The 27,638-nt window shown below is 31.1% G+C and overlaps 8 protein-coding genes across 14 annotated transcripts; 2 read left to right on the forward strand and 6 right to left on the reverse strand.

Moving 5' to 3' along the window:
• Positions 1 to 1,922: 1,922 nt before the first annotated feature.
• On the reverse strand, positions 1,923 to 3,935 carry LOC132912488 (transmembrane protein 256 homolog). The gene is made up of 4 exons (XM_060969939.1): positions 3,576 to 3,935; positions 2,803 to 2,956; positions 2,433 to 2,551; positions 1,923 to 2,362 (listed from the first exon to the last, which is right to left on the reverse strand). Exons 1-4 carry the CDS (start codon positions 3,660 to 3,662, stop codon positions 2,219 to 2,221), a joined length of 504 nt encoding a protein of 167 aa, XP_060825922.1. The 5' UTR covers positions 3,663 to 3,935; the 3' UTR covers positions 1,923 to 2,218.
• Positions 3,936 to 4,731: 796 nt separating this feature from the next.
• On the reverse strand, positions 4,732 to 5,349 carry LOC132912491 (small ribosomal subunit protein uS14). The gene is made up of 2 exons (XM_060969944.1): positions 5,197 to 5,349; positions 4,732 to 4,837 (listed from the first exon to the last, which is right to left on the reverse strand). The coding sequence occupies exons 1-2, from the start codon at positions 5,256 to 5,258 to the stop codon at positions 4,732 to 4,734; spliced, it is 168 nt and encodes a 55-aa protein (XP_060825927.1). The 5' UTR covers positions 5,259 to 5,349.
• Positions 5,350 to 5,570: 221 nt separating this feature from the next.
• Positions 5,571 to 8,064, forward strand: LOC132912748 (probable tubulin polyglutamylase ttll-15). The gene is made up of 4 exons (XM_060970442.1): positions 5,571 to 6,177; positions 6,268 to 7,439; positions 7,518 to 7,722; positions 7,795 to 8,064. Exons 1-4 carry the CDS (start codon positions 6,163 to 6,165, stop codon positions 7,891 to 7,893), a joined length of 1,491 nt encoding a protein of 496 aa, XP_060826425.1. The 5' UTR covers positions 5,571 to 6,162; the 3' UTR covers positions 7,894 to 8,064.
• Positions 7,887 to 8,640, reverse strand: LOC132912486 (tRNA-specific adenosine deaminase 2). The gene has a single exon (XM_060969938.1). It carries the CDS (start codon positions 8,630 to 8,632, stop codon positions 8,123 to 8,125), a length of 510 nt encoding a protein of 169 aa, XP_060825921.1. The 5' UTR covers positions 8,633 to 8,640; the 3' UTR covers positions 7,887 to 8,122.
• Positions 8,641 to 8,746: 106 nt separating this feature from the next.
• On the reverse strand, positions 8,747 to 9,951 carry LOC132912492 (single-strand selective monofunctional uracil DNA glycosylase). Its single transcript, XM_060969945.1, has 3 exons — positions 9,252 to 9,951; positions 9,043 to 9,192; positions 8,747 to 8,969 (listed from the first exon to the last, which is right to left on the reverse strand). The coding sequence occupies exons 1-3, from the start codon at positions 9,861 to 9,863 to the stop codon at positions 8,859 to 8,861; spliced, it is 873 nt and encodes a 290-aa protein (XP_060825928.1). The 5' UTR covers positions 9,864 to 9,951; the 3' UTR covers positions 8,747 to 8,858.
• Positions 9,952 to 10,145: 194 nt separating this feature from the next.
• Positions 10,146 to 27,623, forward strand: LOC132912475 (RNA helicase aquarius). Its single transcript, XM_060969908.1, has 15 exons — positions 10,146 to 10,663; positions 10,741 to 11,377; positions 11,472 to 11,650; positions 22,735 to 22,848; positions 23,195 to 23,298; positions 23,391 to 23,502; positions 23,585 to 23,798; positions 24,094 to 24,142; positions 24,216 to 24,451; positions 24,537 to 24,924; positions 25,008 to 25,256; positions 25,337 to 25,694; positions 25,784 to 26,040; positions 26,119 to 27,253; positions 27,332 to 27,623. The coding sequence occupies exons 1-15, from the start codon at positions 10,580 to 10,582 to the stop codon at positions 27,560 to 27,562; spliced, it is 4,347 nt and encodes a 1,448-aa protein (XP_060825891.1). The 5' UTR covers positions 10,146 to 10,579; the 3' UTR covers positions 27,563 to 27,623.
• Positions 11,693 to 14,530, reverse strand: LOC132912481 (probable G-protein coupled receptor Mth-like 5). 3 transcript variants are annotated; one of them, XM_060969924.1, is made up of 3 exons: positions 14,160 to 14,530; positions 13,145 to 14,070; positions 11,693 to 13,020 (listed from the first exon to the last, which is right to left on the reverse strand). In XM_060969924.1, exons 2-3 carry the CDS (start codon positions 13,941 to 13,943, stop codon positions 12,368 to 12,370), a joined length of 1,452 nt encoding a protein of 483 aa, XP_060825907.1. In that variant the 5' UTR covers positions 13,944 to 14,070; positions 14,160 to 14,530; the 3' UTR covers positions 11,693 to 12,367. The 3 variants fall into 3 exon arrangements, with proteins under 3 accessions (XP_060825907.1, XP_060825906.1, XP_060825905.1); XM_060969923.1 differs by having other exon boundaries at positions 13,145 to 14,075; positions 14,160 to 14,529; XM_060969922.1 differs by having other exon boundaries at positions 13,145 to 14,529.
• Positions 16,008 to 21,465, reverse strand: LOC132912483 (G-protein coupled receptor Mth2-like). Of its 5 annotated transcripts, none has more exons than XM_060969928.1 (8): positions 21,275 to 21,463; positions 20,781 to 20,868; positions 18,468 to 18,726; positions 17,788 to 18,080; positions 17,616 to 17,694; positions 17,377 to 17,537; positions 17,038 to 17,275; positions 16,008 to 16,905 (listed from the first exon to the last, which is right to left on the reverse strand). In XM_060969928.1, the coding sequence occupies exons 2-8, from the start codon at positions 20,863 to 20,865 to the stop codon at positions 16,707 to 16,709; spliced, it is 1,314 nt and encodes a 437-aa protein (XP_060825911.1). In that variant the 5' UTR covers positions 20,866 to 20,868; positions 21,275 to 21,463; the 3' UTR covers positions 16,008 to 16,706. The 5 variants fall into 5 exon arrangements, with proteins under 5 accessions (XP_060825911.1, XP_060825910.1, XP_060825909.1 ...); XM_060969927.1 differs by having other exon boundaries at positions 20,781 to 20,947; positions 21,275 to 21,462; XM_060969926.1 differs by having other exon boundaries at positions 20,781 to 20,952; positions 21,275 to 21,462.
• Positions 27,624 to 27,638: the final 15 nt, after the last annotated feature.

The following is a 27,638-nucleotide window of genomic DNA, read 5'->3' on the forward strand; positions in this document are numbered from 1 at the left end:
GCGTGTTTACGATTATCGTTTTAATTTCATAATCGATCTCTTTGTGTTCGCTGCTTAGTTTTCAGTATGCGAGCACTGCGCGAATTGACGTGCAACACTCCTATATTTAAGTTTATTCGATGTATCACTAATTAAACTTATTTGATATTTTTATTCTAGGTAAGATAGTCCAATTAATACTTTACTTAGCTGTGTAAAAATGCAGCCAACATCGTCAGATCGAGTCATCATAATGATATATGAATCGAAGAAAATTCTTATATCCACTTATTTACAGGCGAAGTATCTATTTATGAAACATGTACGACAACTGTATAATACGAAATAGAATGGATATAAAAATCAGCGAAGCTGGTGTATCAAATGGATTATACAAGGTACATTACTTTCTTATGTCTCTGTAGAAATGTGATTCTATACAAAAATGATAAAAATATGAATTGATCAAAAGTAGAAAAGGAATAAGACGCAATTATTTGTTTTACATTTATATTTTGTACCATTGTTTGGGATGATCAATATATACATACATCACTTTTTGATTTTTATTTTTATATACATGGAACTTAATCGGTGAATTAGCGATTACATTAATTGATATTATATATAATCATTGTTTTGATTTTGAACACTTAGCCAACAGCGCGCGCCACAGCGAGCCATACGTTTCACACCGCAGTAGACAAGCCAACCTATACGCTGTCCACCGCGCATTTTTTGAAGTATCGAAGCAAAGACTAATATTCATTATTTAAAAATCAAAGAAATCTAAAAATTATTTAAATGGTCAATTATATTTTACGATAATGATTTTGTTTAACGATTTCATATATTGTTTATACAAAATATTAAATTAAAAGTATATATTAAAGGTATAAAGAAATATAGGTAAAATTAAAAATATTAAGCGTTTGAGTCCCAGGGATCTTTAAAAAAACAGGGTCGAATAATCCCGAACAGCGCGACAATGCTGGTCTTAATCGATTGCGAAGAGAAACAAGCGGCAGAGAAACAATCATATTTGTTATTTTTATGAAATACATCTATATTATTATATATGCGTAGTATTAGTTTATAAGTATTTCAAGTTTTGTTTAATAAAAATTATTGAGAAAATAACAATGAAATACAAAATACCATCAGTCATCCGTAGCATTCGAATGTACTGGAACTTTTCAACACAAAATCTAAACAGCCCGATGGGGCTGTTTGGGACTCAAACGGTTAAAGATAACTAAGGATAAATAACACGATTTGAACGTGAAATTAAAAATTCATAATGGACTTTAACATTCTTGTACAATGTGCTATCGTTCGATTATAACTTTATTTAGTCATAACTGATAGTGTAACTTTTAATTAATTTTAACACCACTAAATTGGTGTATTTTATTATATACTGTATTTTATAAAAGCAGAAAAAGTAGTGCAATTAATTAAGAATAATTCCAAGTAAACAATGACTGTTAATAACAACAAAAAAAAAAGAAAGAAAACGCATTGCTAAAGTCAAAAAGGAGATCTCCCCGTTCGGTCATGCAGCGATGTACTTCACAGAAGGAAGATCTCCTTATTCGGTTGGTTAAGTGTTAAAAGTAGCAGGATTACTTTAAAGTTCCATTTCAGTTTTACAATATTTTTTTAACGTTATATTATAAAAATTATTTACAATCTGATATTTATACTTTATAATTTTTATGTATTTTATGATAAAACGTAAAACGTTATATTTTTGCATTACATTTCTAATACAAATAACGATGGATTATAACTGGTAATGTATACATAATATAAAACAAAAAACGTTCATAAAGTATGCAGGATACAAGTTAGGAATATAATTATAATGTATAATAATTTAGGGTATTATCTAAACCTACATCAGTAATATTATAAATGAAAGGTACATTTATATCAATTCATTAGCATAAACAAATTTTAATTTTATTTAGATCATATTATATTTCTTTAGCAATTTTCAATAAATGAAAATACAAATGTTGCTTGCCGACGAAATATTTCTTCTAATTAACAATATTTCGTAAGTAACATGCATAATATAAAAAATGGTTTCATCTTATGAAAAAGCAGTTTATTTCAAAGTAAATCCAATTATTAGTAATTATTTTTATATACAGTAATTAGAAACTTTTTTTATGCGTGTTAACTTCCTTCTCTTCTTCACATATATTATCACATTCCTATGTTTTTTAATATTTTAAATACACATGCTTAACCATCCTAGTATGAAACATATACCACCTATTGGTGTTAATCTATTGTATTGTTTGTCACCAGTAAATGCAGAATAATAGCAAGTCCCACAGAATAATACTATTCCAGAAAATAGGAATGTTGCAGCCTAAATAATATAATAATAAATATAATAATACAAATAATTGATATTAATATTTCACAAAAATTGAACATACCACATAAGGTGATCTGCAAAGAGGTAATCCTAATATTGCTAATGTATGAATAAAATGATAACGACTTGCAGTTTCAAATACTTGCTTTCGATCTACTTTCTCATGCTCAGGATATTCCTCTGAAATCGTGATGAATCAAAAAATTATTTTGTTTATAAGAACCATACTGAAAAATATAAATATAAATTTATTCTTTAAAATGCTTAAAAAACTTGTTAATAAAATATTCTTCGTGGAATTAATTAAAATATAAGTTTTCTTTAATACATGCAGAATATTGCACTTGTATTAAATAAAAATTTAATTTTTAAATATTTAATATTTTTAAAATTTTATAAATATTTAATTGCAACAATTTTTTGAATCTTACTATGAGAACCATAAGCACCCAAAATTGTGGCTGCAGCACCACTAAATGCAGCAAGTTTAACAAATGGTCCTGTAGTTGCAACCAACTTCCATAAGGGCACTGGTGGTGGCATTTTTACTTCTATTCTTGGTTTTAAACCTAATTGTCTTGGTACCTGAAAACAATTTCTCTTTGATAAAAGTTTTACATCTTATATAAATCTAAAAATTTGTGTTGACAGAAACCAACACATTATAAAGCTAAGTTTATACACAAAGATTTACATATTATTAGAGCAAAGAATAACAATGTTTAATGTAAGCTGTAATTATACAAAATTAAAGATCTATTGCACTTTATTTAACAAAAGTATCCTAAAAATGATAATGTATCACAATAATAATATTACATGATAATATGTAATATTATCCGAAAAATTTTTATAACAAGAAAATGCTAGAAATGTTAAATAACTATTAACTTATTTTTCATATCGATAATTTATTGCTCTCAATTATGAAGTTGCAATTTTGACAACTACCAATTATTATATGAATATAAAATAGGCATTCAATAGGTTAAAAATTTAATCTATTATAATTTACAATAGATAAAATAAATGTTTTAGTACTTTTACATTGTATTGCAAATATTTATAACTTAATGCTTTAGTTATGTCATTAATTTAATAGCATTCAAACATTTTAATTGTAGTAAAGCACTATAAATCTTTATTATCTTTATTCTTTATCCTTATTATTGTTAATCTTTTTTTATAAGAGTTTATAACTTACTGCTTCAATCGATTCCCAAATGTACGATGCTGTTTGTCCAATTAAACTAACATGAGTTAGCGTATTTAAATAGTACATAACTTTCATGCATTTACTAACATAAGTATACAAATACTATTTATTTTATTTAAAATTTATATCAATACACAATCCTGCTAAGTTATAAGAGCTATTTAGTTTATATTATTAATTTGTATCCTACGTACTGAATCGAGTCAAAAAATCAGATAGGTCAGAATACACCATCGTCAGAAGTAAACAACATTATGTGATCTATGGGCATAGGAATATAGAAGCCGAACAATAACTCAGCAACGGGAGATGGAGCAATTACCAGCGAGCGGGGAACGTGATACTTGGAATCACATTAGTGATTGGTTGTGTTCACGCAAGCGCAATTTTATTTTCATCGAGTAAAAGTGAATCAGTGTAACTGGTATATTTACTCCTTCTGATATACAACATTGATGTATTCCTAGCATCATGTGAGCATACTTCCCGCTCCCCGGAAGTGGCTTCACATACCACGTCGGTCCATATATTCCTATATCCCTAATATGATCAAAATCTAGAGGAATTAATTCATATTTCATATTTATAATTCTGATAAATTATGAAATAAAAACTTACTATTCGAAGATTTATCTGAGTTGGATTCGACACGTACATTTTAATTAAATTCATCAGATTTAATAGCTGAGATCAAATATTTTTATTTATTACGGTTAGCAACAATCTCCGTAAACCATAATCCTAAACTAATAACTACCACTCAATAGCTGCATATACCATAACGCGAACGGATATATTTAAAGATCGCTAGACATGGAAAAATAAAAAAAAGCATAAATGTATCAAAAGTTATATTTTATAAAAGATATTAGCTAATTTTAGGTAACATATCACATATCTATTATAGTCTTATATAATATTTTACTAGAAAATTTAATGTTTTAATCTTAATTTAGTTATAATATATTAAAATTAATGATACAAATATATTTAGTAGAAAAAATTAATTTTATTGTATCTCATACATTCATTTCATTATTCCCAACGTTAATCCAGCTGTAAATAAAAAGAGATTGATTCAGACATAATATTTAATCGTTATATATATTAGAAATATATTTGCAAACATAGAAGAATTCAAATTTTATACCTTTTTAAAGCCAATATCAGCAGCATATTCACGAAAACATTGGCGACAAATATTCAGCCCATATTTTCGAATTAATCCGTGCCTGTTGGCACAAGCACGGCTGTAAAATAGCATAATTTGATAAATTACACATTGAAAAAACACTATTATAAATAGACTACGGCAGTCTAATAATAAGTTATAAATGCTATGCATAATACATACTACATTGAGGTTATGTTCAAAAAATGTAGAAATGATATTTTTAAGCAAGATATCAATTTTGTTTTAATTATAATGATAATAAAGTAATTCATATTTTTAAATTATTTTAAATAACGTACACTAAAAGTTATACAAATATCTTGTTTACTGGAAAAACATAAACGTGGACACACGGTCTATTGCATGTATGTAATTTTATGGTATAAATTGATTTGTCTACAATTTAAAAATATAATACAAAATAGTAATACTTACCAGGATCTAGATCCTTGTCCATATTTACGTGGATGCGAGTACCAAATATTTTGAAAACCCATTTTTAGTTTAGCGAACTATTTACAATACCGTATCAAAAATCGAATTGGCAAGAAATGGTCAAAAACCTCTGCGACGTAACGTTACGCACACTAGCGTACTCTAGAATGATTCCCGCCAATGTTTAAACATTATTCAATATAAACATCACATAACATCAAAAAGAACTTGTATTTACTACATGTCTTTATTGTTATAATATACATATATACTATTATTATTATTAAACTGCGGATATTTATGTAAATTTATACTTTTATGGAATGTCATTTATAATAATGGAACTTATTAGAGACTTTTCCACATTGTAAGTATCCCGTACTTTTTTACATTTTTAAGTTTTCTATAAATACATAAAAAACCGCAGTCTAATTTTTATACAAAAATATGTACATTTAGTATATGTATATTATAAAAGGTAAGTGTACGATTTCGTTGTACAGTAGTGCCTTACTAACTAACTATTTTCTTGCCTTTTAACTAACCATTGCCAGAATTTTTTCTCTATCCTATTCATACTGAACCAGAATTTCGTATGTATATAGAACGGTACTCGTTTGCTAAGTGACCAAATTCGGTCTCGTGGCCAGTTATTAAGGCAATATACTTTAATTGTAAATTAAAGAACATTTACTATTGGAAAGTAAATTTCTTCGCATTTTATTTCATTTTAAATTATTTACAAAATGCAAGGTATTTGAAAAATAGAATTTAACACAGGTTCTATGTATAGAAACCGGTACTAAGAAAGTATGTTCTTATTAAAAAAACAGGTAGTATAGCGGGGAAAACTACAACGGTACTTACATCAAGCTAGAACTCAGTAGTGGGGATACAAATATACTGTGAGCCATACCATTCTGCGAACTATTATTAACAAATGGTATTAAAATTATATGTTTAATCATGTCTAGTAAACAGGTTTGTACATTTTTTTAATAGTTGCATGATTATTTAAATTACTTTGACAAATTGAAATAATCAGTTCAAAAACTTCATTTACTTTTACAGAATGTTAATGAATGTACAATATATACCCAAATGATGAACTTAAAAGTGAAAACACTTTTAAATATATTTTTATATTCTATAACGGGTCCAATAATTTTATATTGTTTCTTGTCCTTTTTATACTACCATGAAAACTTAAGAAAAACGGCAGAAATAAAAGAAAAGAATCCATTATATAGAGTATACACGAAAAGTAATGATACTGAATATTTAAAACATGTATTTCTTGTATTGGAACGTTTGGGATTTAAACAAACCAATGATGCATTTAATTGGGATTTATTGTGGGCACATGACTATCCATTTAGAAGTTTAAGTTCTAGCTTAAAGAAGTTAAAAGCTCATCAACGTGTTAATCATATTCCCGGTTGCGGATATATTACGAATAAGGTGGATTTATCAACCGCGGAAGGTCGCTACATTTTACCAGCATTTAAGATACCAGAACAAAGCAGCGAATTTCTTTTGTATGCTAATCAGCATCCAGAAAAGATGTTTGTACAAAAATCAAATGATCATCGGGGTATTAGCATAAAAAATGTGAGCGATATAAATATTACAGAAACTGGATCTTTTGTACAAGAATTTATACAGCGACCATTTCTCATAGATGGATATAAATTTGATATTGGAATATACACCGTGATCACATCCGTTGATCCTCTTAGAGTATATATATACAAAGGCGATGTGCTCTTTAGATTTTGTCCTGTAAAATATTATCCATTTGATCCTGAAGTTTTAGACAAATACGTAGTTGGCGATGATTACTTGCCGATTTGGAACGTTCCATCTTTGAAACATTATTATACTAAATTGAAGTTTTCAATGAAAGATTCGTTCGACGCATATGTACGTATGCAAGCGAAAGATCCTGAAAAAGTTTGGAGTGGTGTACGCGAAGCAATCAGAGAAATTACTTTGTCAAAAGAGATTTATATTAGAGAAGCTATAAAACGTTTCGGAAATGGAAGAAATTTTTTCGAGTTAATTAGAATCGATTTTGCACTCGATGAAAATTTAAATGTTTATACCATGGAAGCAAATATGTCTCCAAATTTATCTTCAGCGCATTATCTGCCAAATCAATTACTTTACGAACAAGTTATATTTAACTTATTTTCGTTAGTTGGCATAGGACAAAGAATCAGGAAAGATTCTTTGGAAATAAGGTCTTATAAATTTTATATTACAATTAAATTAACAATCTTTTAAAATAATATAATATTGACTAATGTTTACATTTACAGGAACAGAATGGAGGAAGAAATGGAAGTAGCTGAGAAGAATATAATGGTTTTGCCAGAACTTTGCATAGAATGTAATGATTGTTTTCGTGTAGAATGTCAGTTATGTAGCCCATGTTTCACACCTGAAACTAAACTGATTTTATCTCAAAGTTATTTGGAAAATCAGAATAAAATGGATTTTCAAAGAATCTTTCCACCTCCCATAGTAAGTTGCTTTCAAGAATAGATATTCATTTTATTTAATGTGGATTAAATAAATATTAATCATCATTTGCAGACAAAAGATATGATATTAAAAGATTACACATTAAAAAATCAATTACTTGTCAGATGGTACCAAGGCAAGTGTGAATTAGATCATTCATGGTGTTCATAACTACATTTTTTTGGAATTTATTCCTTCATAAATAAGTACAAAATAAACAAGGCCACTATATGTATATAAAACAATTTGCTCTACTGGCAATGTACAATTATTAATACATAATATTTTGTATAAAATTGATTTGTTTATGTATCATATTATAAATCAGAATAGAAACTAAAATGTTTTTTAGTAATAAATTATAATTAAACAAAAAATGAATTTATTAAATTTGTAATATTTATGTGTCCTTCCTTTTACGGTCTTTTTTAAATTTTGATTCAGGTACATTTGGATTTGTACCTTTATAAAATTCTTTTAACAATGTCATTGCTTCAGTACCTTTGATACCTCCTATTATTTTTGTTCTTGAATTATAAAGTTTTGGTACTTCAAAAACACTTATACATCCACCAAAACGATCGTTTCCACAACCATATATAATGTTACGTACCTGTAGTTGACATAATGCAGATGTACACATTATACATGGTTCTACAGTAACAATAACATCAGTATCATAAAAAATATTTTTATAGCTTAAATCTTTTATGTTACAGGACTCTAAAACTTGATCTATACAATTTATTTCTGCATGTCGAGTAGCATTGCGAGTTTCGTTAACTGTATTATTACCTGTAGCAATGACATTATTGTTATATATAAATAAACATCCAACTGGTACTTCACCAGATTTTAGTGAATCATTTGCCTTTTGTAAAGCAATATTCATCCAACTTAAAAAATCCATTGTATTTCTTTTATGTTTTAATAACTTAAATTTGACAAATTTTCATAGAAAAATTATCAAATACACATATACACACACATATACACGCACGCAATAATACATAAAAAGATAATATTAGAAATTACCACAAATTTATAAAATAATATATGTAACATAAATAGTACAGTTAGGTAACATAAAATTGTACTGATAAAGAGCAAAAAATTATTTTTCTTGTCAAGGTATTTTAAGCTGTAAAACATTCAAGTAATCCAAACTCACTTAACTTTTGTGTTGCTTTTTCACTCCAATTTTTATTATTCACAGCACGTGGACTTGGATGAGGTAAACATAAAACCTAAAAATGTAAAAGAATTACATATATTTCTTCTATATCTATTTTAAACAAAATTTCAATAAGTAGTAATTACCTTCACAGGTAATTTTGAAGATTGAACTACTAATTGAGCTCGTTTCTCTGCATATCCACCAATGCCAATTATAATTTCAACTTTTAAAATCTTAATTGCATCTGCTAATGCCTTGTCACAAGCAGAATGTAAGATTTGTATCTCTGGTCCCTAAAAAAGTAAGACATTTAATATATAAATATGACTATAATAAAAAATAGATATATTGCCTTTATTTCTGCTGGTGTAATATTACAGCCTTTTTTATTCATTAATGCAATAGGGCAATAATTATGTATATATGCATGTTCAAAGAATTTCTCTGGACTTTTACATAATTCTTGAAAAAGACCCCATAATCTTTTCCCGCTGATTTCGCTACGAGTACATTGAAATCCAGCTACTTTTCTATTTGGCTGTTCTTTGACTGGTTTTCCAACAGGTCCGGAAATTTTTAACCAGTCGCGAACCATACTTATCTCTCCAAATGGAACACCAGTTTGGGACATACCCCAAGGACCAGGATTCATTCCAAGAAACAATATTTTCTTAACAGTATTACAATACTTTTGTACATACATAGTGTGTATATTAAATGCATATTCAAGTGGACTATAAACATATTCTACTGGCAAACGGAATGTAATTTTTTTTAACTCAGTAGCCAAATTATGCTCCACTGACAATAATTGTTCAGAAATGTTTTCAAGTAAAGTATCACTTTTAACTATACTATTTTCCTTGTTTTCTGAATTATCTTCGTCTTCTGATTTCATTCTTTTAGGATTAATATCTACTGAATCACTATTACGTCTTGTTTTGGTTTTTCTAGAATTCGACATTATAATGATCTCTTCAATAAAAACTTTATTATATTGTTTTTATAAATTGTTTTTAAAAATTCATATAATTACACATATAAATTCAATTTAATATATTTAAAAAATGCAGTCAATGTGCTTAGGAAACACTCACACATGTACAATAGTTATTTGAATTGAACAGTGAACGTTCGCAAGGAAGTCTGTTCATTCTTCATTCATTAATAGACAAAGAAAAATATAGTGAAAGGAATAACAAAATGCGCATCTTATATAAAAATGAAAGAGACATATGAATTTACCTCTACTATCCTCTTTTATATTAATATCTGATTGTAAAATTATGAATTTATTAACAATATTATTTATAATAATAAAGGAATTAACAATTGCAAATGTACCAATCATATGACTTAACTTTTCACTTTAAAATATTCTCTTTAACCAATAGAAATGATTGGATCTTCATCTTAGCCAATGACAATCGTGGTACTGTGTGTATGAAAATATAAAAATTTTATATGAGTACGTGCTGTTTGATAGTTACTGGTAAATCTGAATAATTGTAGTAAGTACAGATTTATTTGGAAAGAAAGTGAAATAAATGATTTATATGACTGTATACAGTTTACTACACAAATGCATATTACTTGTTATCATGTCTAACATTGGTTAATTTTTAATCTTAACCTTGAACTTAAACTTAACCTTAAAATCAATTGAGTCAACGACCCAACATGGAAAATCAAAACGCTATGACAGTTAAAAGCAATAATCCTGCTCCCACAGTGGAACAGATTAATGCTGATCGTATAACACAGGTATTTATAGTTAAACATACTTTATTACATGAATTACACATATTTTTCTTTACATCTATTTTATTAAATAATTACAGCTTGCAAATAAATATTGGGCACCACATACTATGGATTCACATCTTCCATTCAGTTCACAAATAGTAGAAGATATTTATATCCAAGAAATATGTGCATCTAAATTTTCTATTCGAAGAATTATGATGTTAGAGTTCAGTCAGTATTTAGAAAATTTTCTATGGCCATATTACAATACAAAAATTGCAACTCGTGCTCATACCATGTCCATTGTTGTTATGGTGAATGAAAAATTTCGAGAACGTGTTCAAGTTTGGAAAGTATTTGAGAAACTTCCAGAATATTTTTCTGAATTTTTCCAAAAAGTCTTAGAGACATGCCTTGAAGACAGTATAATGGACTTTGATTTGAAAGAACAAACAGCATTGATTGTTTTTTTAAATCATTGTTTTAATTCTATGGAAGTATTATTAGTTAGAGAAGAAGTAAAACGGCTGGTGTCATTATCTATGTGGATTTCACTGCAACAAGGTCGTAGAGAATTAGAGTTTAGAAAATATCCAAAGTGGAGAAAGTACTGGAAGGTTATAATGAAAAAAGATAATCCTGAATGTAAAGAAAAGTTAGAGTGGGAACGTAAATTTTTACACAGATTAATGATAAAATTTATGACAATATTGGAAACAGTACCGGAGGAAGGTAAATTAAACCAAATAAAAATCTAATCTGTTTTATATTGTTCGAAAATATTTTTGTGGTACAATATTATAATTTGGTATTCACTTCTTAATAGGGCCACTCTTACCAGATAAGGTACGATATTGTGAAAGGTTTCTTGAGTTAGTAATAGATTTAGAAGCTCTATTACCAACTAGACGTTTCTTCAATACTGTTATGGATGATTGTCATCTGGTAGTGAGATGTCAGCTATCCAATTTATTACATCGTCCGGAAGGTGAATTGTTTGGCCAGGTAAGTTTTATTTCTCAAGTTTTTCAAATAAATAGAAATATCTAGTATAAAAGGATATATTGAAATTGATTTTATAAAAATGATACACCATTTACAAAAGTCATATGTTTGTACAAATATAAATATTATATGAATATCTTAAAAGTAAAAAATTCCTTAGAAAATGATATTTTTATAAGAAATGATAGATGCAATGATAATGTTTATGGATGTTTATATATTTTGCGATTAATGTTATATCTTATACAGATAAGTGCAGATTTTCGTAAGGCATATAAAATTTTGTTTCAAGGCACTTATGATTATAAATTCCAAATTATTCAAATAGATAAATACGTATTTAGTATAGATATATTTAAGTTTGTATGTAAAAAGCAACGAATCTATCAACAATGATACATATAAATATTATATTCTCCTAGAATAATATAATTTTGTTGATTTTAAAAATTCTTTTAATTAAATACCATTATATACAATGCCTTAGCTTACTATTTATGGGCGTTATGTTCCTGCCTTAATAAAACATGTATTTGTTAATATTAACTAATATGATATATTCCTTGTCGAGCACTGGTTTATGATACAGACTATCATTATAAATATGCTTCTCACTTGATATGTTCAATCAAATGTGCAAAATACAATGCTTTCATAGAACAAAATTATTTCATTTGAGATCGAATTTCATAATCGATTATATGATTTAAAAATTGTTTAATATCCCGCGTTAATGGCAGTCATTTCTTCGCCCCAATCAAGGCCCTCGATATTTTCGCCTGAATTACAGCAATTGCATGTTTTACCAAGTAAGAATGTAACTCTTCTTTGTCCAAATACGCAAACGTATAGTATTAAAATTGCCTGTAGTAAATTAATAACGATATGACAATACTCTAACGCTTCGTAATTCAGTCGTGATAGCAGGAATGATAGCCAACCGGTACTCATTATTGCAAACAAAAAAACGAACATTCTAAAGCTGTATTTCATTTTATGATGAATTCGACCGTATGTGCTCATTCTTTTAATCCTGTTCGCGGTTGTTAATACGAAAGATAAATCAATCATTATCGTAAATGCGATCGATGTAAATAGTACGGAAATACCGAGCCAACCGATTGTTTCTTGAGGTGGATATATCTTTCCGCCAACGACAGCTTTATTAGTTTCTAAGGCAAAGTGTGCAAAAATTGCAGTGCCCGCTATGCAAACCGTTGAACCCCAAACATACGTAGAATAGTAACAGTACTTTCTGCCATCAGTTACTCTTAAAAATACGTTTCGCGAACGGAAAGTGCTCCATACGTAGTAACCCAAGGCGTTCAACCAGAAAAATGCAGCTAGCAAGGAGACATACATGACGGTATCTGAAAGAAAGAAATATTCTCGTGAAAAGTTAAGCATTTTTCAATCGAAGATATCCTAATTGGAATTGAAGTTTAATTTTCCACGAACAGCTTGAATATTTATGAATATTCATGTATTTCATACCGGCAATCATAAAACTGATGTGATTGCCGAATTCCGTGAAAATCCTGACAGTAGACGCAGATTGCCCAGCTATAAGGCACAGAGTCATACTAGTTATCATGTTTCCCACAAGATCACGCAGTTGTGGTAGAACAAAATAGACAACCGCGACAACCAGATAACTAGCTATCGATATAGCATGAAAGGTGGGATCGATGGCGTGTTTCATCAAATAATTTGTATCGGACCATGTAACAACTACGTCGGGTACGCAAATCATCGCGTACATCGCTACCAGTCGATCTCTGCTCAAAATTGCTTTGTCAGCGCAATAATGTCCGAACGGATAATCATAATGAATCGAAACCGTCTCGAGATCATCTTCGTCCATTGAATCTGCATTATCGAATCCAAATGCACCATTATATTCGTTTTGCTTTCCCTTTATCAAATCGGTGGTGTAGTGTCGCAACACGCCAGTTGTCAGTATCGCAAGTCGATCCTCGCCTGATCGATAATGATATACATTCCATTGATGCTCGTTGGGTTGACACTTAGGTCTTCCAATCTTCAATTGATAATTCGGTTTAACCGGTTTACTCCTTGATATACCATTGACCTTCTCCTCGATGAATTCCGGTCTCCACTCTGTCTCGTTCGTTTCCGTCAATGGCGTGCACGTGTCGTCTACAAGAAGCTCGTTGTGCTCGCAACACTTTGCCACGCTGATCAAATTTGCTTTCCCGTCTGTGTTTGCAAGAAGGGGATGATTCCCCAATATGCCAACGATGATAAGCAACGTACTCACGAGATAATACATGTCATCGAATCGGCACCGTTCCTACTCTCGTGTCTTTGTTTCCATACATTGGTTCCGTGCATTCATTCGTCAACCAACTTTCCACCGTGGCCGAGTTTAGCGTTGCTCGTGATCGATTTCGTGACGGCTACCCTGACGTTATTTCAACAGCGTTGTTATTCACTCGTTCATTTTAACGCAACGATAATAGGACTTCTCGTGTGTTCATCGTCATACCTGCCAATGCCGCCTGCGGTAGTAGTTACCCGCCTAGCGAGACTTACCCCTGCCATACTCGCCGCCATCGCATCACATCCATTCCCATTCTCTGTTGCACTATCTTTTTATCTCTCTTTCTCTTCTGTTTGTTCACTCGCACGCTGGCTTGCTTACTATCTTTTTCTCTCTTTCCCCTTTCCCTATGGCTGCCTCATCGCTCTCCCTCCTCTCGTATACTCATCTTTACCTTTCTCGTTTACTTTGCATTTTGGCTTCGTTGCTTCTTCTTCCGATATTCGTATCTTCGTGTTAATTTAACTTGTAAAAGTTCGACTTGCTGTATGATCCGAATATTTATGATATAATCATCTATAATATAATTATTTATAGTACATTTATCGGCATTTATGCAATGGTATTACTTCATACTTTATTACTGGTATTACTTATACGATTAACTGATGCTTTGTTATATACGCGCGATTTGTCTCGCAGTTTTTAAGCGGCCTCTAAATACTTAATGAAACTTATGGATGAAACTTATCTTGAGGCATGCCTCTAGAACAGGCCCTGGAATTGAGTATAGTGACATATCACTTATAATCAGCAAGTTTGAAACAGTGAAATGACATTTTAATAGCTATATGTATACGAAAAAGATTGTAATTGTTAGGTATAGTTTATTATAGTATAGTTTAGGAATGAAATCAGGTCTAGACGCATGCTGGAGATACATACATATGTATATATCTGTATTATATTGCACAATCGCTCCTTGAAATTACAACGCGTTTCTTGATTTCACACAGCTTCTAATTATGAATCTTATTCGTAGGAGATATAATAATCATAATTGGAAGTTCATAAAATTTCCTCCTTTTTTGCATTATTATTATTATTTATTATTATTTATTATTTTCGTTGACTACAACGAAAATCGACGTACGAAATCTTTTTCAATGTAAGAAATCGATTATCATATATCATAATACGTTTATTTATGCTAACGACATACTTATTTTATTATTTGCACGTTTATTTTTACAGTGCAACTTATCGCATTTGTATAATATATAAACAAGATAGACTACGCTACAAATGTTACGGATAGCATCAATCAAACAATCAATCTCTACATAAATAACCATCTTTCTACGGAAAATTATTCTATACGTGTACAAATTAAGATCTAAAGCATCTTACAAATAATTCACTGTCTGTTATATTATATTACTCTATATAAATTAAAGAATAAAAATATTCTGAAATTGTCGGTAATTCGAACTTGAAGTCCAAAGAATCGTCTTGCACACAAGTCACTGTTAAGGTATTAAAAGTTTCGCATTTCTCGCTGTAGCAGCAACCTTTGCGTTGCTAAAATATTGATCAGTAACATGTTCCGTCGCCATGGAAAACGTCACGTTGCATTCGTGTATGTATCACGACAATGCAAATCCTCATCTTTGCAATGTCGATACTAGCATTACTCATAGTAATATGTGGGTAACTACCACACACGTCATTGTTGTTTTGCACTATTCTCATTTATCATGTCTTCGTGCCACAAATTAATTGGTTACTCGCGCAGATTGCTTTGTTTAATCATTGTAATAGCTTCACGCAACGAGAAATACGATTGTTCAATGCAGCGTATCAACGATAATTTAGTTTTTACTCTACTTCTTTTTGCACACCGTAGATTATTTTAAATTTTTTAATTAAAAAATTTTTTAATTTGTAGAAAATTCTGCCTATCTATTTCTACATGACATAAATATAATTTCTATAAAGGAAAAGATATAAAACTTACGTGAATTATTATTAAAATTAGCTGGATTTTTTATGCCAATAGATATAATGCTTAAATTAAAAATGACGCTTAATTTTATTATCATACTTAATTGACGTTGTTCACATAATTTATTTTTCTGTCTCTTATATTTATTTTAAGATAGAACACTTCCATTTTGTTCGTTATGGTAATAAAAAGTATTCTGGCAACTTTGAATGTTTATGCTCATATTTCGTGTGCTCCAGCGTTCGTAGTTTTAACGTTTGCGATATCTGTCGACTAACACGTTTTTAATGACTCAAAGACGTCAGAAGTACATGATGATGTAAGGTGAATCGTCGCCTCGGAAGTGTCGCGTCAGTCAATTAGAATGAGAAAGTTTGATACGGACGCCTACGAAGAAAACAATAAAATTACTAGATTACACGAAATTGCCATGATGAGTTGTGAACCTTCTTGTTCTTTAGTTAATCTAGAGATCGGCAAAAATCGTATGATAATAAATGACACGATAATTAACACGATACTTGTTGCTGGGCAATGTTTGTAGAGATTCTTAGAAAACGTATTTTACGACGATTCATTAAAAGAGTATTAAATTCTATACAATCTTTATACGACTATGTTACTTAAATAGAAGTAATTCTTTGTCTCGTTGTCATTATTCATGATTATCTTCGACTAGTCGAATATATTAGTATAAAAAGAAACTACACGTCTTATTACGTTACGTTATTAGCGACGAAAAAGAAACAAAGTTATTTTTATAAATACTAATCATGTTGCGATAATTCGACTTCTTCAGGTAGTACCTCCTCGCACTCTTCATCCTCATAAGCTGCCCAAGATTTTGGAAAGCCAATCCCACAAAGTCTTTTCTTTGCCAATAACTTTCTCACTCGTTTTCGTGTCCCAACCAACAAGAGGAATATTATAAAGCCTTGTAACGCATTCAGTATATCCATTGGTATCCTAAATTGGAATTAAGAATCAAAGTATGTAATCAAGCATCAACGTGTCACTATATCTTAGCAATTGAGAAAATTAATTTCTTTGACGAGATTGTGACTTATTTTGTATATAAACAAAAATGATGGAAATTACCAGAAATCTTGTTTACTATGATCAGCATATGAAAGCACTTCAAAAATCCATGTTACGCCCATGAAAAATATCAGTTTGACGTAAAGCAGGCATTTAAAACGAAGTACTCGTAATTTGCTTCCACTATAGTCACGATACTGATGCCACAATCGCCAACCAGTTAGACCGAGATAGATAACGTTTAATGTCAATAAAATACTGATTGGCCCATAAAAATACGCCCACGTTTGGTCATATCCTATAAAAACATAGACGATAGTCGTTATTCAATAACAAGATTAATATATAATAACGGAGACTATTAAAAGATCGTTAGGTTTTGAAAGATATTGTTCTTACCGTTAAACCAACAGCTACTTTCTCCAAAACCGGGTTTTAGATGGTATCCTTGTAAGTGATGAGTAATCAAAATTGCAATTAAGAAACATAATGGTCCACCCCAGCCGATAATAGAATAAATAGTAAAAAGCATTTTATCTCCGATCATGAAATCTTTAAACCTGTAGGAATAACAAATCAAATGATGAATATGAATGAACTAGATCTTTAAATGTTTTTATCGACTTTATTGGTTTTACCAAACTATTCTCCATATATTGAATGAGACGATGTTTAACCAGAAGAAAACAGCCATAAAACCGAAATATAGAATGAATCCTAGAAAAATAAATGAATTATTGATTTAAAAATCGTACAATGTAAATGAGTAATTGTGATATGAATAAACAAATGATTATCAGCATGTCGTACCTAGAGAGACACATATATGATAATCATCATCTTGCTGCTGCCTCAACATCTGAATGGTAAGAATGATATAGCTAACTGTTAATGACGTGACTACAGCCATCATTGCTTTATCTTGAATCTCTCTTAATTCTGGTAGCAAAACATAAACTGCCAAGGTGATGATCAAAAATATGGCCGATATGATACACAGGGTGCAGAACAATGTGTTTCTCCATTGAATATTGTCGTATTCGATATCCGTGCATACCAAAGCAATTTTGACACTACTGTTCGAATTTCTTGCCACGCAGAATCTGAATATTTAATTAAATTAGGAATATTAAAAAAAATGAATGAAATTTAACATATTTAAGTGTCAAATAAGCTTAAATCCTGTTTTATCCATATTTTAAAAATAGAATAGAAAGAAGAATATTAACAAACAGTATTATGTCGATTGCACGGATTATCTTTAATCCTCGATTAATGTCGCTGGATCGTGATCCACGAGAATTTAGTTATTTATTTATTTTAATTTTCATTCTGTGTTGTATAGTGATAAACACCACACAAATTAAGATATATGAGCGAACTGTTATGGACCCCTATGACCCAACGATAACAGTTGAAGATTAAACAAACTTCTTGAAAAAGATTTGCAAACGTCACTGAAAGAAATGCAACTGAAACACATCGTTTACCTTTCTGCTTCTATTTTTGTGGATACCGTGTCTACAAACTGCAGCCACGGTTTCCCGTATTCCTCGATTATAGTGAAGTTATCGAACGTGCGCATCTCAGGATTGACTATGTACCAACCAGATGAGCACGCGAGATTAATCGCCTTGCCATCAGAACAATTCAGCGTATGTAACCACATGAGACCATCCGAACAGCAATTGTTGTCTTTCGCCTGACTCCATGTGATCGCCAACATTAATATACTGATCCATAGCAACCCTGGAAAAGGGTAATTCATCCTCATTCACATTCGACCATGAAAGTTTCGCTCTTAATGAGAACTAAGTAGATTATATCAATTATTATATATCGAAGCACACACTTGTTATTGCTACATATATGGAACTATAAAGATCGTTTTCAAGTACTTTTAGCGAGAATCTCCATCGTACGATCTTTGTGTATATAAATGAGTATTAGAAACGTATTTATATTTGATACGTAAAGGCGCCCATTTACTTCGAACTCGTGGCACTCGTGACGAATATCACGAATGTATCGATACAATCTGAAAGCTTGAAAGGGATTTCACGAATATCGCTATGATATCACAACGATTCCAATACTTTATCTTTTCTATGTTTCAGGAAGTGCTTACTAGTCTGGTAGCAAAATGAGTGATAATATGATGAAATTGTTAACGATGTCAGAATGAAGGCAAATAATTCATAAAAGGAATAAGACGAGAGAGAACATCTCTTTCATTATAATATCCATTGTAGGTCGATACTTCTTTTTCTGCCCGCGTAAAGGATTATAAACAATGTATTTAACAAAATGATTAATTCCATGTTCTCGATAAGATATGATATATTGTAGAAAATTGCTCTCGTTATCGGTAATTGAATATCGAGCACGTTCGGTCTGGGAAACAAAGAGATTCGCGTTTAAAAAGACGCAGTTGTATTAATATAGTTCAATGGTGGTTGTTATGCACGTATGCAGTATGAAATGACTGGATCGAAAAAAGAAAAGGGATGTTTGTGCTTCTGTTAGCGAGAATGCTCCTTATGCCCTTTTCTTGGCTTCCTCAATGCCTGCACGAACCATTGCTCTTTTTCGTTGAGCCATGTGCATCACGTGTTTTCTCTTGTTTTTTACGATTCCTATGGTATCAATGCGGTTAATTCAATTTATTCAATTATAAAGTTATGTTAATGAAGTATTATTTGTATCGTCATTTTCTAATACTTTACAATGTTAAGTTATATTTTACTTAAATGAGTACAATCAGAAAAAATTTTATCGATATCCCAAAATTGATACACGTTCGTATTCATTTGTATTTCATTTGTATCATTCAGTAATAAACATCGGGTTCTCATAAAAAAGATGAATGAAAAGTTCGCTAAACACGCGCGAGAATGGCAGAATCAAGTATTGCAGACTTCGTATTTATAGAATTTCCTATTTATTAGAGATAGTTTCATGAAGTAACGGAAGTTAGTAATGTAAAACGATTTAATCATTCGTGATAACGTTATTTGCCATACATCTTCAATATATCTGACGCACATAGAGCGTATCTATGATTTTTACTGCCCCTGGCTTCGACACTTTCCTTCTATCAGTCGCTTCAACCGTGATCGACGAGAGAAGTGAAATAAACATGTAAATTCTTTTTCTTTTCTCGCGTGATGCAACACGTGTTTTTGCATGTAAAATTTCATGCTTCTTTCTCGAAGGAGAAAATCTACATCGTCATTCCGTCGAATAATTCTTTGAAAATTCCTGAAAACACACGTGCGTCTTAATCTATCATAAACAAAATCTCCCAACGTGTTACGCGTCAAACATTCGTTACAACGTAAAATCTATTACGAATTCAAGGCCTGTTTGGTTATTTATCTAAGGCAAACTATTAGCTAGTATTCGAAATATCTGTGACGTACTTTGCAACAACATATCCTTCCCTCAATGAAATCTATTCAGTATATTCGACAAAATTTCCAAGTAACTTGGCGAGTAATTAAGTTAATATCTAGTATTTATTTGAATCCAAGTATTAACTAGTATTCATCTTCAGAATGCCTACGACGTACTTCACAACAACATATTTTTCCTCAATAAAATCTAGAAGACACGACGAAATTTCAAAATATATCACGAACAGTGAATTAAAAACTCGACGAGTAGTTGAGTTAATATTTAACATAGCTAAATAAAATATACGTGTGCGTGTATGTGTGTTTGCACGCACACACAGAGGGAAATAAACAAAGAATAAAGGGAAATAAAAATCAGAATAATCCAATCAGTAGAACTTTACGTACCTTTGACTGGCAATGTGCCCGAACGCCTGCTATAATTCACATTCAGCATCATCTTTCCGATTTTTATTAATACATTTCTTTTCATCTACTGCAAAACGAGCTTATTTCAGTGAAATTCACTAAATAGCCAATCAATTTAATCCCATTAATCATATACACCTGGCAATCTTCACTGTCGCAGAAGTTCAAAACAGGGATCGTCTTTTTTGTTGTCTGATGAAAGATTGAAACAAAATCTTAGAGATCAATCTTGGGACCGATCAAAAACAGCCTTCGCTATTTAAACTCGACTTAGCATATTAATTTGTCTAATTTTATACTCTTATCCCGTTTGATAAACATACATCGTTAGAATGTAAATTATCAGCGGATATAGATTTTCATCATCTGGATTCTTGATTTAAGAAAAACTGTACCGAAACACGAAGCGCTTTCGTATCGGCGAAAAACTGATCTCGATCGGTTCTTAAAGAAAAAGAAGAAAGAACAGTCACCTTCTATAGCCACTAGTTTATCCATTCACTATTAGAACGAATTACTCGATCTACTCGTACGACAAATGAAGATTGTAAAACGAAGAAGTGGCAGATAACCAGACAGACACGTTGACACACTTGCGTTACGCGTGGTACTGAACAATTGTAGATGAAGCATTGATGAGCCGGTCCGAGATATAAGATACTCCCACTGCGGTCGAAGTAGAGATTTCTTGGCTGGCTTACAACCAGTGCAGTGTTCAGTGTGCCTTTGTATCCTCACGAGGAGAATGGGTTCCTGTCGAACAGGTTCACCGATGCCTTTATTCTAATTTACGATCCTCTTCCCATCTTCTACGTTTCTTTAGCTATTCTGTCCCTCTTAATTGATATTTAATCTCTAATATCTTTTAAGTAAAATTATATTGTATAAAGTAACAAAATACAGTATTTCAAAATGAACAAAGAAAGAGATAAATAAGATGGCATAGAAAAATGGATGTTTATGTATAATTATACATTTATAAATTCATATTTTTATCAATATAATTGAAAAAAAAAAGCGAAACTTACATAAAGATTTGTTTCATCTACTGATTACTGTAACGCATGCTTTGCCTAGGATATTTTGTATATTTTTCGTATATCCAAAAAATTGTCTCACCTTAAAATTTTCTATAAACGCATGAACAACCGCAGTTTAACGGTAAAACTTAGGTTTCTTCCAATTTTGAGATGGTAGGTGGAAATATTAATTAGGAAGGGCAGTATTCTTCGTTAGTCATCCATCATCCACCTATCATAAATTACAGAGAAACCGAAGTCAAAGTCAAAACTTGATACGTTTAATACGTTAATAAGAAATTACTGTCATGTTGATTTTATTCATACGTTACAATGTAGAATATGTGCTACGCATATATTCACAGGATCTTTCTGACGAGACATGGTTTATTATAACCTTGGACAACTGACACAACCTTGAATAATGTTACATTTACTCCACATTGGCATTCGCAAACATAATTGATTTGCAGGCGTCTCTTCATTCATTTTAATGGTATTTTTTTTTGCGTAATATTTTCGTCGTGGAGAATGATTAAGCAGTCTTATTGCTTCATCAATCTCTACCGAGGTGAACTTTGAATGGACATAGATATGTGTATTTATAAAGTAATTATTGATAGAAACAGCGGAAAGCTGATCAAGGGATAGGCTGTATATTAAATATATGGATTAGTATTCGATATATGCATAATAAAACATAAAAAATAGTTGAACAATAGCAAATGACCTCGGAAATCACTTGTGAATAGTTATAGTGTCAAACGAAGTAACGTATTACGTATCTGCATAGTTTTAATAGTCTACATATTTATTTATCATACACATTTATTTTTATTTATCACATTATGGCGTGATAAATATCATTGATTATATTTGATATATATGATTATATTTGTTTGTTCGATTTACAGCTATTAGAAATGTTGAAGTTTTACGCGAGATTTGAAATCAATGAAGAAAGCGGCGACCCCCTCACCGATCACGATATGACACAATTGCATTACACTAAAATTACTTCGCTTCAGGTATAAAATATAACATATATTTCGAACGCTTAAGAAACTATTGCTTTAAAAATTAAATTTCTTTTTTATCTTTCTTTTTATCGAAAAGAAGTAGACAATTTCAAGAAAAGAAATAAAATATTCTTTCTTATCAAATAATGAAAATGACAAAATTACTTGTTTTGCTATTAATTGATATTTTAATTCTTGTTACTAAGTATTCAACTTTCGAGTTATGTATTATTGAAATGATTTTTCCGCATCATTTGTCAAATCATCAACGTTCTCATTAGAATGGGCATTCACATATTAAAACCAAAGGAGTACAAAAGCATAAACCAACAAACAAAATTCGAACTGTGCACAGAAAGCAGTTTTTGCGAAGTTCCCAGACTTACGAAGCTTTGCGTTGGCGAATGTGGCGAGCGTTGATACGAGAGAAGCTCTTTATAAACACTTCGGGTTGCTCAGGTAATCTCTTGACAATTTGTATCTTATTTATTGTACGCTTTTCTAAAGAATTATAAATCATTTTCATATTTTATCTCTATGCGAATTTTCAGTCAAGAGAAGCTAAGATCAATTGCGAGTTATCTCAGTTTGGTACCATCGGAAGAACGCGAGAAAGATGAGAATTGGTACCGGTATGATATAGACTTTCTTCGAGAACTTTTGGTAAGTTAAGTAAAAAGAAAATTAGTAAAAGAAAGAGAAATAGAAAATATAGATTTAACATTGTGAATAATATAAACTTTAGATTTCACGTCACGAGCGTAGAGCTTCTCAGTTAGAGGAGCTTAATGAAATGCCACTTTATCCAACAGAAGAGATCATTTGGAACGAGAGTATTGTACCGACAGAATATTTTTCTGGCGAAGGTTGTTTAGCTTTACCAAAATTGAATCTACAATTTCTTACTCTGCACGATTATTTACTGAGAAACTTCAATCTATTTCGACTTGAATCAACTTGTATGTATAGAATAAATGTAATTAATTGAAGTAATATGGGGTGATCTTCTCACTAGTTGATACAAAACCAGCGTCGCCAATCATATCGCGGATAAACACTCTCATTTTTATTTCATGGATATACACATACATAGTCGTCTCTGAGCTAACACAGAGCCATTATCGATTTGCGATGTTAAATCATATGTATAGATTAGCATAATGTTATCACTGTGGAAGAATTTCATTTGAATCAACTGGCGAAAAAATCACCCTGTAACATAGTACAGTAAATAATGATATGAAATATTTATAGATGAAATACGGCAAGATATCGAAGATGCTGTGAGCAGACTAAGCCCTTGGTAAATTACTATATTTCAATAAATTGAAACCATTAAAAAGTATATTAATAAAAGTATAATGTATTTTATCTAGGCGAGCCGAAGATGGTGGTGTTTACTTCGGCGGTTGGGCTAGAATGGCTCAACCTATTACACAGTTTGCTGTAGTCGAGGTAGCGAAACCTAATATTGGCGAGAAAAGACCATCCAGAGTACGTGCTGATGTCACAATAAATTTAAGTGTTCGTAAAGAAATTAAGTCTGAATGGGAAAACCTCCGGAAACACGATGTCTGTTTCCTCATTACAGTTAAACCACAAAACCCAATCGGTAAGATTTCATCAAATAATTTTAATTATTCTATTGTACTTTATGTAATTAAAATAAGCAATTAAGTCAATAATTTAACATACAGGTACAAAATACAGTCACAAACTACCTTTTGTACCACAAGTTGGATTAACAACTGTTCGAGGATGTGAAGTTGAAGGTATGTTAGATTCAAACGGTAGAGTAATCGAAGATGGACCTGAACCACGCCCGATTTTACCTGGAGATACTCGCACGTATAGAGTTTGGCTAGATTGTAATCAATATAGGATTGATATGGATAACGCTAGCCATGGTGGTGAAGATGTATATGAAAGTTTTAACATCATAATGAGACGTAAACCTAAAGAGAATAATTTCAAAGCTGTTTTGGAAACGATAAGAGAGCTTATGAATACAGAATGCGTCGTACCCTATTGGTTGCATGACATAATTCTTGGATATGGCGATCCTGGTGCTGCTCGTTATTCTAGGTACATCAGATATAGATATTATACTTGAAATATACAATAATATTAGAAGTCTCTAGATATTTCACATTTTTATTTTCTTGTAGAATGCCAAATGAAATTGCGTCAATGGATTTCAATGATACATTTCTTGATATAAATCATTTAAAAAATAGTTTCCCTCAATATGAAATTAAGGTTTCTACCAATGATGAATCGAAATTAGTACGTCCTTTTCGTTTAACATTTGAAGATGTACTTGCGAAACATAATGTTGAACCCGTAAAGAAAGTTATCAAAATTGAACCTCATGTGCCACCCAGTAGAGGCCCTTATAAAGCTAACGAACCAAAAAAGTATGAGGAACTATTTTTTTCCTTCTTTAATGATAAAGCAAAGGTTATGTATAATAATTTTACATACAATTTAATTCCAGAAATCAGATTCCTTTTACACCAACGCAGGTCGAAGCCATTCGTGCAGGTATGCAACCAGGATTGACGCTTGTTGTAGGTCCTCCTGGTACTGGTAAAACGGATGTCGCTGTTCAAATTATATCAAATCTTTATCATAATTTCCCGAATCAGAGAACCCTTATAGTTACACATTCTAATCAAGCACTGAATCAACTTTTTGAGAAAATCATGGCACTTGATATAGATGAAAGACATTTATTGCGTCTTGGTCATGGCGAAGAAGCGCTAGAAACTGAGAAAGATTTCAGCAGATACGGTAGAGTTAATTATGTTCTAGCTAAACGTTTGGATCTTTTAATGGAAGTTCAAAGATTACAGGTTTGTAATTTACAATATGAACTACAATATGTATTATATCTATCACATATAATTTACATGTATAAAATGTACAAAATTAATGGTTTTAGGAATCGTTAAACGTAAAAGGTGATGTCGCATATACATGCGAAACAGCAGGACACTTTTTCATGTATCAAATACTAACAAGATGGGAACGCTTTGAAACCAGAATTAAGCAAAGACAGGGAACAGGAAATAATGCACCTGCTGCTTTTATCATAGATGAAGAATTTCCATTTCATAAATTCTTTGATAATGCGCCAAAACCGTTATTTAAACGAAATTCGTATGAAGAAGATCTTGAAATAGCATGCAGTTGTTTTCGGTAAATTTATATCAAATAAAGATTTTGCATAAGAAATTATATTTATAACTAAATTTTTATTAAATATCATTCTTGCAGATATATAGAGCGGATTTTTGCTCAATTAGAAGAGTTTAGAGCTTTCGAGTTATTACGATCTGGCTTAGACAGATCAAAATATTTATTAGTCAAAGAAGCAAAAGTTATTGCTATGACTTGTACTCATGCTGCTCTTAAAAGACGTGAACTAGTAGACATGGGATTTAAATACGACAACATTCTCATGGAAGAATCTGCTCAAATTTTAGAAATTGAAACTTTTATACCGTTATTACTACAGAATCCACAAGATGGATATAATCGATTGAAACGTTGGATAATGATAGGAGATCATCATCAGTTACCACCTGTTATTAAAAACATGGCTTTCCAGAAATATTCAAATATGGAACAGTCTCTTTTTGCAAGATTTGTACGATTGGGTGTTCCTACAGTTGACCTCGATGGTCAAGGTCGTGCAAGACCCAGCATCTGCAATCTATACAACTGGCGTTATAAAAAATTGGGCAATCTTGCACATGTGGAAAATAGCCCGGAATACTTAGTGGCAAATGCTGGATTTTTATATGATTTTCAACTTATTAATGTCGAAGATTTCAATGGAGTGGGTGAAAGTGAACCCAGTGCGTACTTTTATCAAAATCTCGCTGAAGCTGAGTATTGTGTAGCTGTATTTATGTACATGCGTCTTCTGGGCTATCCAGCTGACAAAATTAGTATATTAACTACTTATAATGGACAAAAGCATTTAATAAGAGATGTAATAAACATAAGATGTGCTAGCAATCCTTTGATAGGTCGACCAAATAAAGTAACAACAGTTGACAAATATCAGGGTCAACAAAACGACTATATATTACTATCTCTCGTGAAAACTCGAGCTGTCGGTCACTTACGAGATGCACGAAGATTAGTAGTCGCTATGTCAAGAGCGCGTCTTGGCCTTTATGTTTTTGCTAGAGTGTCTCTTTTTAACAACTGTTTTGAATTAACACCCGCATTTGCTCAGCTAATGCAGCGGCCATTAAAACTACAACTCCTTCCTCAAGAACATTATCCTACCGAAAGACTTAATGATGCTAATCTCTCTACTTCACCAATGGAAATTGAAGATATGCCTCATATGGCTAAATTTGTCTACGATTATTACATAGAAAAAGTTAGTGGTATGAAAGTAAGTTATATAGAAACTTTCTTTATATTCATTCATATCATAATTAAGTAAAGAGCAATAAATAACATTTAATTACAGGAATCACAAAAAGTATGGCAGAAACCAGGTATGATGCAAACACCTAACAGTCCATCTTACAAAGTTCCTGCCCATCCTGGAGCAGATGATGATACGGATGATGAAGAAATTAATCAAATGGAGGATGAGCAGGAAAATACCAAAGAAGAAGAGAATAAAGAACCAAAATTTGAATTAATTAAAAATTTAGTTGAGGACCTAACTTCGGAAAATGAAGGCAGTGATCATTAGAGACAAGCTCAGATCTATAAATGAGCACTAAGTAATAATAAACAAATATTTTTACTGAAAATACGCATTTTTTTAT

This window comes from Bombus pascuorum, chromosome 12 (genome assembly GCF_905332965.1).
Source record: "Bombus pascuorum chromosome 12, iyBomPasc1.1, whole genome shotgun sequence".
In the NCBI taxonomy this organism is placed as follows: Eukaryota; Metazoa; Arthropoda; class Insecta; order Hymenoptera; family Apidae; genus Bombus; species Bombus pascuorum.